This window comes from Leptodactylus fuscus, chromosome 5 (assembly GCF_031893055.1).
Source record: "Leptodactylus fuscus isolate aLepFus1 chromosome 5, aLepFus1.hap2, whole genome shotgun sequence".
Taxonomy (NCBI): domain Eukaryota; kingdom Metazoa; phylum Chordata; class Amphibia; order Anura; family Leptodactylidae; genus Leptodactylus; species Leptodactylus fuscus.
This window is the reverse complement of record NC_134269.1, coordinates 102,058,727-102,071,880: the sequence shown is the minus strand read 5'-3', so window position 1 is coordinate 102,071,880 and position 13,154 is coordinate 102,058,727. Positions and strand designations below refer to the sequence as shown.

General features: G+C 40.9%; 1 protein-coding gene across 1 annotated transcript in view; it reads right to left on the bottom strand.

Moving 5' to 3' along the window:
- CEP41 (centrosomal protein 41) overlaps positions 1–11,908 on the bottom strand; it is a 29,705-nt gene extending 17,797 nt beyond the window's left edge. Inside the window, exons 1-2 of the mRNA XM_075276265.1 lie at positions 11,830–11,908; positions 7,696–7,759 (exon numbers count right to left, since the gene is read on the bottom strand). Coding sequence (XP_075132366.1) covers positions 7,696–7,759; positions 11,830–11,862 — 97 coding nt within the window. The 5' untranslated portion in view covers positions 11,863–11,908. The remainder of the gene's footprint in view (positions 1–7,695; positions 7,760–11,829) is intronic.
- Positions 11,909–13,154: the final 1,246 nt, after the last annotated feature.

Here is a 13,154-nt window from a genome sequence, read left to right as displayed (position 1 = left end):
TTCCTTCACATGGCGTAGCGTGCCGCTCCTTTGGACATGTATACACGTGTCCGAGTGCGGCACTTCAAAACAGAGCCCATCGATTTCAATGGGTGCCGATATACGTGCGCTACCCATTGAAATCAATAGGTAAAAAAGCCTCCGATTGATTTCAATGGGTAGCGCGCGCTACGCCGTGTGAAGGCACCCTTAAGGCTGAAAACACCTAAAAATCTTCTTCTAAAATTACAGTTTGAACATATCATTGGGTTCCCTTAAAAGTTAAAGGGATCCTATCACACAAAAAAAAATTTTTCTTAGTAAGACGTCGGGAATAGCCTTAAGAAAGGCTATTCTTCTCCTACCTTTCGTTGTCTTCTCCGCACCGCCGTTCCGTAGGAATCCCAGTTCTTGTCAGTATGCAAATTAGTTCTCTCGCAGCACTGGGGGCGGGCCCCAGCACTCAAACAGCACTGGGGCATCCCCAATGCTGCCAGAGAACTCTCTCCAGCACCGCCTCCATCTTCTTCAGGAGCGACCTCTTCATCCTCTTCTTCCGGCGGTGGCTTGTAATTTCTAGGCCTCGGGCAGAGCAGACTGCGCATGCCCACAGGCCACGAGAAAATGGCTGCTTACAATACTGGGTAAGCAGCCATTTTCTTGTGGCATGTGGGCATGCACAGTCTGCTCTGCCCAAGGTCTAGAAGTTACAAGCCACCACATCTGACGAAGATGGAGGCGGCGCTGGAGAGAGTTCTCTGGCAGCATTGGGGACACCCGATATGTTACTAAGAAAAAAAATGTGTTTGTTTGATAGGATCCCTTTAATAAGCCCCTGGAAGGCACTAGCTGGGGTAAGCAAACCTCTTGGTGACATAACAGAATCAAATACACATCCAGCGCAACATAGTGTATCAGATACTGTACTTCATCACGTGGCTATGCCTGCATTCACCCTACCCAAAGTTTTATAAACCCCAGCCAGGCACCCAGGCCAACATCTGTCCACCTCTTACCTCTCAGCAGGTGGTAAAGGCTGATTAAAGTAACATTGCACATAGTGACCCACCTCTGATCTGCCACAAGTCACTGTGTTGCTCACTGAAATTGAACCTATTTCTTCAATGTATTGCTAGGAGAGCGTCGCTCTGTGTTCCATAGGAATGCATTGACTCACTCAACGAAATATAGTAACTCCAGTGGCGCTGCATCCCCCTCTGTCTTTCCAAAGTTCTCTCAACTGCTATGGCTTAAGAGCTGCTGACTATGTCTACCATACTAATAACAAAGCTCCTTACTGTCTGCTTATCATTGTCTGCAAATAAGGAGGTTTGTTGCAGATGAATTATTTATCGATAAAGGTCCCATCTCTGAAGTCCTCACCTACTGAAAGAACATGCATGCTTGGTTGGGAATTACAGAAAGAGCTAAGTAAATAGGCCTGTCACCTCTGAATTTAACGCTATGGAAGCAGCAAATTAGCCAATGAGCATTGGAGAACCTGGTTTTCTTCAAAGAAAGACCTGCACTCATATAGCACCTTTGTCATATTCGGTAATGTGCCTTAAATGTTTACCATGGCAATACCATAACCTGTTATTGACACCTGCATTGTTAGCTTAGATGGTGGGGAAGAAATCGAATAACAAGAGGTACTTCATTTGCAATTTTTCTTAAGCCAATTTACTGTATGAAACAGCACAGTCTTTTGGCCTCTGTCAGTATAATGTATGCCATATGACATATAGCTAGAAGTTTACCCAGAGCATACAATACACTAGACACACAGAAAAAAAATCTATATATCATATGCTGATCCTGAGGGTTGGACCATTCAGTGTGAACACCAAAATTTTACTCTAAATCATGCATTTGCAGTAAGAATTAAATATCTGCTGTATTTGCAAGACTATGAGCAAACACTGGGTTAAAAAATTTTTTAAAACTTTGTGAGTTAGATGTGGCTATTTGCACTGTTGTAAGTTAAGGTTAAAATGCAACACACATGCCTGGAAAAAATCTCCAAGGTGATATCCAAGATGAGAACAAGTGTTTCAATTGTTTCATTTTGGAGTCTAAAAGGGAACTGAATGGTTTGTGATTTCTGGAGGCACGGGGTAGGGCACACGGAGCTGTAAGATGACCTGAGATAATGGCAGAGAAGAGTGCCTTTATTCTTCACTCATGCATATCCTGCTACATGGTCTGTTTGGTGAAACGCTCTAGCAACAGTAATCATTTGCTTTCAAGCGTCATCACCAGTGAATTCAGACAGAGCCAAAATTCTTTCCCTGCCCGATACCTCAGTAACATTTGTTTGTTGTTCCAATGCAGAACAAGTTCTAGTGCTGAGCTGCGTTACGTGTTCGGATGTAGCAGCATTAACCCAAACTTTTGCTATTGGTTAAACTGCTGCACTGGGATATCTTATCACAAAAGACAACGGAAAAATAGTCATGAAAAATGTGTTTTTCCAACCATGCATTGATTTTTATGGTCTTCTATGATACGATATCATGTTGCAGCAGTTTAACCAATTGCAGAACTTTAGTTAACTCTGCTACATCTATATATTTCATCATCAATAGTGAAATCAGTTTTTGTTGCTAGTTGGGAAGGTCTACAAATAACTGATGCCCCTGAATATATCAGAAGAATACACAAGTATTCACCAAGTTCCCTAGAAGCAAAGCAGCCTTGACTGGTTTACTGATCTCTGTAGTCTAGAAAGCTAAGAATGACCCAAAATCTATAGAAGAGATAATGTGCAGGACAATGCTTCATAATGTGCAATTGTAGTGCACCAATGACCAGCCAAAGTCAGAAGGCAACCCTTTATAATGTGAGGTGGTAAGTCACTCAAGGCTTAGACGTATCGAGTGCACATGCTGGCAATGAAATGAGGAAAACCAATTGATTTAGGGCTTATTCATACTTTTACGGCTCAGGTTTATGGGCTGTCTGAATAACAGACAGAACATAGACTTAACTCTGCAAATTATATCAGTAGACCAATTCACACTTATCATTTTGCACATGGACAGTTAGGAATGATGTCCAGCAGAGGACATGCTGACCGCGCACTGGCCATGCTGCCTTGACAACGAAGGCCAGTGATGGTTTCAAAGCAAGTGCTGTATTTAAAGAGTGATAGGTGATTCCTCAGGCAAGCCCGACAGGAGTGGAGGAGTAGGGAGTAACCGCGCACACCAACGTATGATCTTGAACAGTTTATTAAACACGACGCGTTTCGGGCATCTGCCCTTTCTCAAGTGTGATACAAACTATAAAAAGAACAGTCCAATATGGTAGCAACATATTAAAATCAATCAATATATACAAATTTCCATCGTTAGCCAATGTGATCATCCGAAATCATATAAATACTGACACATGCACAAAAGGTTTCAATATTACCAACAAAAAGGTGTTTGGCTCATCACAATAATATTTACTCTTAAACCAAATGATCCTGAGTAGAGCAGAATACAGAATACAGCGCTGTATCAAAAGGTGCTTACTAATCAAAATAGTATTTACTATTAAAGCAAAAAGGGTCGGGGTACAATAAAAAACAGTGCTGTAGTAAAGCTTCTTCTAGTTCTTACCTGTGTAGTGGTGAATACCAGTATGCTGCTTCGCTTCTGCGTGTCCCCCTGGCATCTACAATGCACAGGTGCACACTATATGCTTACTTGTAAACTTAATGCTAGGAACATTATATGAGCGTATGTCTGATAGCAAAACTGCTTTCTGAGAATTAAAGTTATCTTACTAGTTTTGAATTAATTAGAAGACTAGGTTATCAATAAATAAATAAGTTAAAGGTATAATACCAAATGGTAACCATTGAGGATTAAATGTACATAAATACATAAAATTTGCATGCATTAATAAAATTTGCATAAAATGTATAATTAAATATCAATTAAAAACATAATCCAATAGAAATGCCCATAATTTTGATATAAAAAAAAAGATAAATAATAAACTTGCAGAAACTCCAAAATCTTCCAGTTAATATTTTGTTATATCCTCTAAGGTTTCGTTAAGTCCCATAGGGGTTAAGGTGTTAATTTTGTATATCCAGTATATCTCCTTTTTGCTCAGACTCTCGAAACGATTCGGTTGGTTCTCAGGTATATGATCGTTCGGAGTTACTGAGAAATCTTTAAAATTACACATGTGGTGTTGTGCCCCATGACGTGACACACTATGTTTTGCAAAGCCATTATTCACATTAGAGCGATGCTTGTTAATGCGTTCGCGTAACATCATTATAGTGCGACCGATATACTGTAGCCCACAAGTACATTCTAACAGATAGATGACATAACTAGAAGAGCAATTCATATGATGTTTAATTTGAAATCGCTCACCCGTAACACTGCTAGTGAAAGAAGTGGTACGATTTTTAATTGATTTGCAACACTTGCACTTTTGGTGGCCGCATTTATAGCTCCCTACAATAGGTTTGATTAAACTTTGTCCAGTATTTTCTTTGATTGGCCGTAGCCTGCTAGGGGCTAATATATTTTTAAGAGTTTGGGCCCTTCTAAAGGTAAGCTTAGGTTTGGGTGGCACAATTTTACTTAACACTGGGTCGTTCTGGACGACCGGCCAATGTTTTGTAAGGATGTTTCTGATTGTCTTATGAGATGAACTAAACGCTGTTATGAAGTTGAACTGGTAAGAGTCATTATTTTCCTTTTGATTAGGTTTAAGACATTCACTCTGAGTCAGTTGGCCTGCTCTAATGCGTGCAGATTTAACTAGACCTTTGGGGTAGTGTTTCATATGAAATCTCTCGGCCAGCAACTTACTTTGTCTATTATATTCTTGGTTTTCAGTACAGTTCTTCCTAATTCGTCTGAATTGACCGTATGGAACGTTAATTTTCCATTGGGTATGGTGGAGACTTCTGTAGTCCAAAAAACTGTTGCAATCCACGTTTTTAAAATGGGTACTTGTGATGACCCGATCACCCTTGGATGTCAATGCTAGATCCAAAAAATCAATCTGACCTTTAGCAGAACTCCCAGTCAGCTCTATTCCCATTAAATTGTTATTCAAATATTCTTTGAAAGTATTGAATGTTAAATCATCACCATCCCAGATAAATATAAGATCGTCGATATAACGCTTAAAGTAAGTAAATCTTAGAGGATATAACAAAATATTAACTGGAAGATTTTGGAGTTTCTGCAAGTTTATTATTTATCTTTTTTTTATATCAAAATTATGGGCATTTCTATTGGATTATGTTTTTAATTGATATTTAATTATACATTTTATGCAAATTTTATTAATGCATGCAAATTTTATGTATTTATGTACATTTAATCCTCAATGGTTACCATTTGGTATTATACCTTTAACTTATTTATTTATTGATAACCTAGTCTTCTAATTAATTCAAAACTAGTAAGATAACTTTAATTCTCAGAAAGCAGTTTTGCTATCAGACATACGCTCATATAATGTTCCTAGCATTAAGTTTACAAGTAAGCATATAGTGTGCACCTGTGCATTGTAGATGCCAGGGGGACACGCAGAAGCGAAGCAGCATATTGGTATTCACCACTACACAGGTAAGAACTAGAAGAAGCTTTACTACAGCACTGTTTTTTATTGTACCCCGACCCTTTTTGCTTTAATAGTAAATACTATTTTGATTAGTAAGCACCTTTTGATACAGCGCTGTATTCTGTATTCTGCTCTACTCAGGATCATTTGGTTTAAGAGTAAATATTATTGTGATGAGCCAAACACCTTTTTGTTGGTAATATTGAAACCTTTAGTACGTGTCAGTATTTATATGATTTTGGATGATCACATTGGCTAACGATGGAAATTTGTATATATTGATTGATTTTAATATGTTGCTACCATATTGGACTGTTCTTTTTATAGTTTGTATCACACTTGAGAAAGGGCAGATGCCCGAAACGCGTAGTGTTTAATAAACTGTTCAAGATCATACGTTGGTGTGCGCGCTTACTCCCTACTCCTCCACTCCTGTCGGGCTTGCCTGAGGAATCACCTATCATTGCATCACGCTGTTTCACAGTGTAAGGGAAAGAGCTGCTGCTATAACACCTTTTATATGCTCATATGGAGTTGTGACTATTTCACAACACCAATAGGTAAGAGACTAACTACATATCATCACCAAGAGTGTTTATAATTACTACACTATATTGGCGCTCGGTGTCTCTCCCATTTTATCTTTTTACTGTATTTAAAGAGGACCTTTCACCTCCTGGGGCACATGCGGAGTAATACACCGATAGGAAGATGACAGTGTGCTGAATTCAGCGCACTGTCGGCTTTCACGTTCTGTGCCCCCAGTGAAGAGCTATTCACTGTCAGAAGGGCATTTCTGACAGTCAGTCAGAAACGCCCTTCCTCACAGTAGCATTTATAGCGCTGTACTGTGAGAGAGGGTGTTCCTTACAGCCCAAAGATGACGCTGAGCCGTGAGGAACGCCGAAAGTACCCGTCTATGGACGAGCACTATCAGGAGGGAGGAGGCATTCCTTAGCGCTCTCACAGTACAGCGCAATAGACGCTACTGTGAGGAAGGGCATTCCTGACTGACTGTCAGAAACGCCCTTCTGACAGTGAAGAGCTACGGTATTGGCACCAATAGCTCTTCACCAGGGGCACAGAACGTGAAAGCACTGTCGGCTTTTTAGCAGTGTGCCCCAAGTGGTGAAAGGTCCTCTTTAAAGAATGGACCTCTGCCATATTATTACGGCAGATGTCAGGAAGGGGTTAAAGTGCTCTTCCAACCATAAAACATTTCATAAATGAAAACTACAGGTGAATGTAGCTTTTTGTTGCTATTTGACAGTCAGTCATTCTTGCAGTATTTTGTGTAAATACACAAAATATAGTAGACTTGCTTCTTTACTCATTCAATTGTCCATGGAATTTTACATTACCTGCAAAGTGGATGGGATTCTAGCCAATCCCATCCACAGATTGAAGAAATATGCACAGTGGAAACGCTCTGATTTCAAAAACAGTCACAATTATGGAGATCGCAGCATGTCAATTATACCTATGGAAACACCAGCAATTTCCCTATAGGTTTACTTGAAAAAGCAAATCCGCATCTGTGGATTTTCTGTGAAAAGTCGTAATGTGTTGGCACCATGGTTTTTCCCCCAATGTTTTTTGCTGCTGCCCGCTATGCTTTTTTGCTGCGGCATGTTACAAAAAAAACCTAACCTAAGGGTATATTCACAAAGGCAGAAATGGAGAGGAATTTGAGGCGGAAATCTGCCAGGCATTTGTCTTTATTTTTTGCCCCCTGTATCAAGATTCCATCGCAGCTTTCCACCACTAATTTGGCCCAGATGAATGACTCACAAGATATGTCACCATTATCAAGTTGGTTGGACGTTGCACCAATCAGCCGAAATCAGCTCTGCTCCTATTGAAGTGAATGTGAGCAAAGCAGCTCCTGACGTGACTAAGGTTTAAAGAACCCATTACACTGTACTGTATATACTTTAATAGGAATTGAGCTGTTCCAGTCATATACCTGGTATTTGGCTTTTGAAGGCAAAACAGCTAATCGGCATGGGGCCCAGTTGTAGGACCCAGTCCCATCTGATATTGATGACCATATAGGTCATCAGTATCCAACTTTGCCAAGTCTTGGACAACGCTTTACGATATATTTCTTCAATATTAGAGTACACTGACCTGTATCAAGCCTTGTTCTGACATGCTGGTACCTTGGATTCTGAGGGATTCTTTTCTTAAGAATCTGTAATAAATGTATTTACAGTAAACAAGCAGAACATAAAACCCATCAATTCACAAGTCAGATTTGTGCTGTGCATTAAAAAGTAATACGTATTTCTGTCAAAACAATAAAACTAGCAAGTTAAAACCAGTGACGGACTGGTTGCTATGAACAGTGATCCAGCACACCTTTTCATTTTTTTTTTCTTTAAATCTGACATTACATAACATTACACTTACCGAGATACATACTGTGCCGTAGAAGAGTTTCAATGTGTACGGTTTATAAAAATAAAACCCTAATCTCAAAAGACCCATAAGAGTGGCATGATTGCCTTTACCGTAATATGCTGATTGTTTCCATTGGGTATTACCTTGAACATCAACCTAGCGAGACTACTGCCTTCCCATGATAATACTTGTCCCCATAAAAGGTGAGAAAAAAAATAAAATAAAGGCACTCTGCCTCTCAATTATGCACAATCCTTTTGACCCCTTTCATAAAGGCTACACTAAGAAAGGTATAATGCATTGTATTAAAAAAAAAAAAAAAAAAAGATATTTCACTCCCTCCTCTAATGCCATTTTTTTACATCCATCTACATTGTGCCATTGATTCTGGCACAGTTGGATTTTTTCCTCTAGCTCCAGCCATCCCAGAGCAATCAGTGCACATAGTTTCAACACCCAACATGCTAATTAGGGTCTCTACTGTCAAGCGCAAGTCTCTCCTGGACACCCACCTGACTGTAGAGAGCTTAATAAGCATATTGGGTGCTGAATCCAATCTCTGAAGAATGGTAGGGGCTAGTGGGGAAAGTCCAACTGTGCCAGTCAATGGAGAAAAGTTTAAAAAAAAAAAATGCAAAGAGCTGGAGGTGACAAAATGCCCCCTTTCACCGAGTTCGCTATGTTGTATTAACCAAGGATAAAACATTTCTAAACTTTAAAATAACTTTTCATTTTCTGGCAGGATTGCGGCATTAATAAACATAATATGCGGTAGTTTATTTACTGACTTTGGCCCCTTTATAAATTACCATTGGAGGACTAAAGTCATGACCATCAGCATTATACAAATATCTTAAAAACCCACCCATGCAGGTGTATATATCCAACAAATGTATAATCCTCATACCTGCTATGTTAGCTACTGCATAGACTAAGTGCTAGAGACTCCTGTCTTTGTGTGTCTCCATTTTTATGAACCAATGTATCATTACACCTTTCCTGTTCCTCATATATAAGGAGATGAAAAAAAAAAAAATGTTAAAAGTGCAACCCAAAAGTGTGTATTTGAGAAACTTTTTTTTTCCCAATAAAAAGTGTTTATATTTTCTTGTTACTGTTCCCCAGTTTGTATCTATAGGATGTTTCAAGGGAGGATCTGGCAAGTTTCTGATCCCCTAGAAGCTGCTCATTGGTGATAGCCGAAAGACTGATTGAATGAACACGTCATACTCCATCCCTAGTCCCACAGTAAGAAGATACAGTTTATAGTAGATTGGACAGAATATTACTAGAGAGATTTTAAAATTCCTTTTTCATCAAGAACCTATTTTCAGAATAAGTTATCAATAAGACGTCTGATATCCAGGAGGACCCCCACTGATCTCACACTGTGACTAAGTCACTGTTTATATTGCCCATCATCTGTTCTATAGTGAACATGCAATGAAATTACAGCCTCGTTCCATAGAAGTGTAAGGGACAAAGCTGTAATTACGTTGCAGAGATGCTATGAAACAATGTGTGATGTTAACAGTGAAGAAGTCACGGTACTTGTACCAGAACTGCAGCCCCTTATATCACCTGATACGTATTGGTCCTGGGTGTTGGGTGCCACTCATCTTTCATTGATAACCAATCCTTAGGAATCTATGAATTGCCTTTGTTCCTTTAAACAAAGAGGTTATCCAATTCTATTTATCTATTCTTTCCCCTGGCATCCCAGGGATCACAGCAGTCACATGCTACATTTCATTGGAATTACCACTACACCATGATGCCAGCAGCATGACACTTGACCACTGTGGCCACATATTTAATGCTTGCAATGGTATTATAGTGCAGAACTGAACAATGATGTAAATCTAGCATAGGGGTAGGGAACCTTCGGCTCTCCAGCTGCTGTGAAACTACAACTCCCATCATGCTCCATTCACTTCCATGGGTGCGCCAAGAACAGCAGAGCAAGTATGCATGCTGGGAGTTGTAGTTTTGCAACAGCTGGAGAGCCGTACGTTCCCTACCCCTGATCTAGCAGATGACTTGCTGGCCACGTCTAAACAAACTCCAGGAGGACCAAGAAAAAAATCATCAGCACGAGATTGCTGAAGTAAAGAAGAAGTGAGTAGTTTTTTTTAAGTTTTATAACATTTGCAGCTGTTTCTTAAATATTATAAAAAGACGGTGAGTCATTGCTGATTGAGAAGAGGCCACGGGTATGTGCAGTCGGCTCTGCCCGAGGCCCGATGGCAGAGCCAACTGAGCACGCATAGAAGTTTGAAGCCAGCGCCAGAAGAAGACACGGAGAGAGGCTGTTCCAGAAGAAGATGGAGGTGGTACTGGAGATTTCTCTCACAACATTGGGGACACCCCCACTGCTGTTTGAGCACTGGGGCCCACCCCCAGTGCTGCGAGAGGACTCACTTGCATACTGAGGAAAAGTGGGATTTCTACCGAACGGTGGCACGGAGAAGACATCTAAAGGTAGGAGAAGAATAGCCTTTCTTAAGGGTATTCCTACGTGTTTGTGAAATAGCAATTTAATGATAGAATCCCTTTAAAGGGGTCGTCCAACCTAAAATTTTATCTATTAATTAGGTCAGGGGAGGTGGAAAAAAAAAAAAAAAAGAAAACAATACTCACCTGTCCCTGCACAGTCCAGTCCTCCAGCTCCGTTGTTGTCTTCTGGTGGAAGTCCCTGCCCCATGTGACAGCCGAGGCCAATCAGTAGCCTCAAGAAGGGAACCGGAGACATCACTACCTGAGACGTCCTTGGTTTCATTCCTAAGGCCGCTGATTGGCCTAAGCAGCGGCCTTAGCAGAAGGGATTCGGAATGTCACAGTCAGTGTGGATTCTGGTCTCCTATTTCAATGTGAAACTTGAAGTGTTTTACACAAAAATGGTGGTTTTTTTAAACAGTTTAGGGCTCGTTCACATCTGCGCCCGGGGTCTCCGCTTTCAGGTTTCCGTTTCCTGCCCAAAACTGGGCAGGAGACGGAAACCTGCCGCAATCTTTCAAACCCATTCAAATGAATGAGTTTGAAAAGTGTCCAGCCATGACCGCCGGGGAGCGTTTTGTGCTTTCCGCGGCAAAACCTGTTTTTTTTTAACCGGACACAGAGCCAGACATGCAATACTTTGTGTCTGGTTTAAAAAAAAATGGTTTCGCCACGGACAGCCCAAAACACTCCCCGGCGCTCACGGCCGGACCCGGTCTGACAGAAGATGGAAACCTCAGAACGGAGACCGGACATCGGACACTGGTGTGAACCCAGCGTCATACAGTTTTTGGCGTGACATATTAGCAAAAAATCTTGTAGAAAAAAGCCATGCGAAAAAGTACTAAGGGGTCATTCACAGATACAGCAGTTTGTCCGTGGAGCAGAAGAACAGAAAAATGTTCTTAGCAGATATGAAGAGAGCCTGAGGGGCCCCACTGACTAGAAGACTATATTCACACCAACAAAGGTAAAACGTCCATTCTTCAAAGCCAAAAAAAAGAACTGTTGTGTAAATATAGGTTAATTCACCATTTGTATATTGGCTTTATATCCATTTATAGCATATCCATACAATGTGTCCTACATATCTATTCAGTAACGCAGCCATGTCATTATATGTAGTGTCCAGCTGCTGCACAACTACTAGCAGACCCTCACAGAGCATGCTGGGAGTTGTAGTATTACAACAGCTGAAGGCCACAGATGTCTTGTACTAGAAGCTACATCACTCATATAACGCTATTGCAGCCCATGAATGGACCCCATGCACACATACAAATACGGCTACGTGCGATCGGAACATGCGATATTGTAAAGCTAGCATGTGTGTATGCAGGACATAGACATTACTGCGGCTCTCACCTCCGGATCTCCGATACTCCTCCTGGCCGACATGATTTCTTTTAAAACAGAAGCGCAAAGCACAGGAGACACAGCCACCCGCCTCCTCCCCGCTCTACCGCCTCAGCCGGATCACCTGCCAACAACCACTGAGGCGATTGGTGCAAAGTAGAAAGCGGTCTAATGAGGAGAGACGTTACTCTGAGGAGGGGCGTGTCTTCGGCGGCTAGTGACAGTTCGCTGCCGTTGCTAGGAGACGAGGACGCTGTGGTCAGCCCGGTTATAGCTGCCTTTGCCGCCTGGCTGCCCGGGGACCGGGGTCAGTTGTATCGTGATATACACTAGTCACGCTGGATGACTCATTCACCCATGCATGTAGCTACTAGTTACACCACCAAGTATCTACTAGTTACACCACCAAGTATCTACTAGTTACACCACCAAGTATCTACTAGTTACACCACCAAGTATCTACTAGTTACATCACCAAGTATCTACTAGTTACATCACCAAGTATCTACTAGTTACGCCACCAAGTATCTACTAGTTACACCACCAAGTATCTACTAGTTACACCACCAAGTATCTACTAGTTACACCACCAAGTATCTACTAGTTACATCACCAACTATCTACTAGTTACATCACCAAGTATCTACTAGTTACGCCACCAAGTATCTACTAGTTACACCACCAAGTATCTACTAGTTACGCCACCAAGTATCTACTAGTTACACCACCAAGTATCTACTAGTTACATCACCAAGTAGCTACTAGTTACACCACCAACTATCTACTAGTTACATCACCAAGTATCTACTAGTTACACCACCAAGTATCTACTAGTTACACCACCAAGTATCTACTAGTTCCACCACCAAGTATCTACTAGTTACACCACCAAGTATCTACTAGTTACACCACCAAGTATCTACTAGTTACACCACCAAGTATCTACTAGTTACATCACCAAGTAGCTACTAGTTACACCACCAACTATCTACTAGTTACATCACCAAGTATCTACTAGTTACACCACCAAGTATCTACTAGTTACACCACCAAGTATCTACTAGTTACACCACCAAGTATCTACTAGTTCCACCACCAAGTATCTACTAGTTACACCACCAAGTATCTACTAGTTACATCACCAAGTATCTACTAGTTACACCACCAAGTATCTACTAGTTACATCACCAAGTATCTACTAGTTACATCACCAAGTATCTACTAGTTACACCACCAAGTATCTACTAGTTACACCACCAAGTATCTACTAGTTACACCACCAAGTATCTACTAGTTACACCACCAAGTATCTACTAGTTACATCACCAAGTATC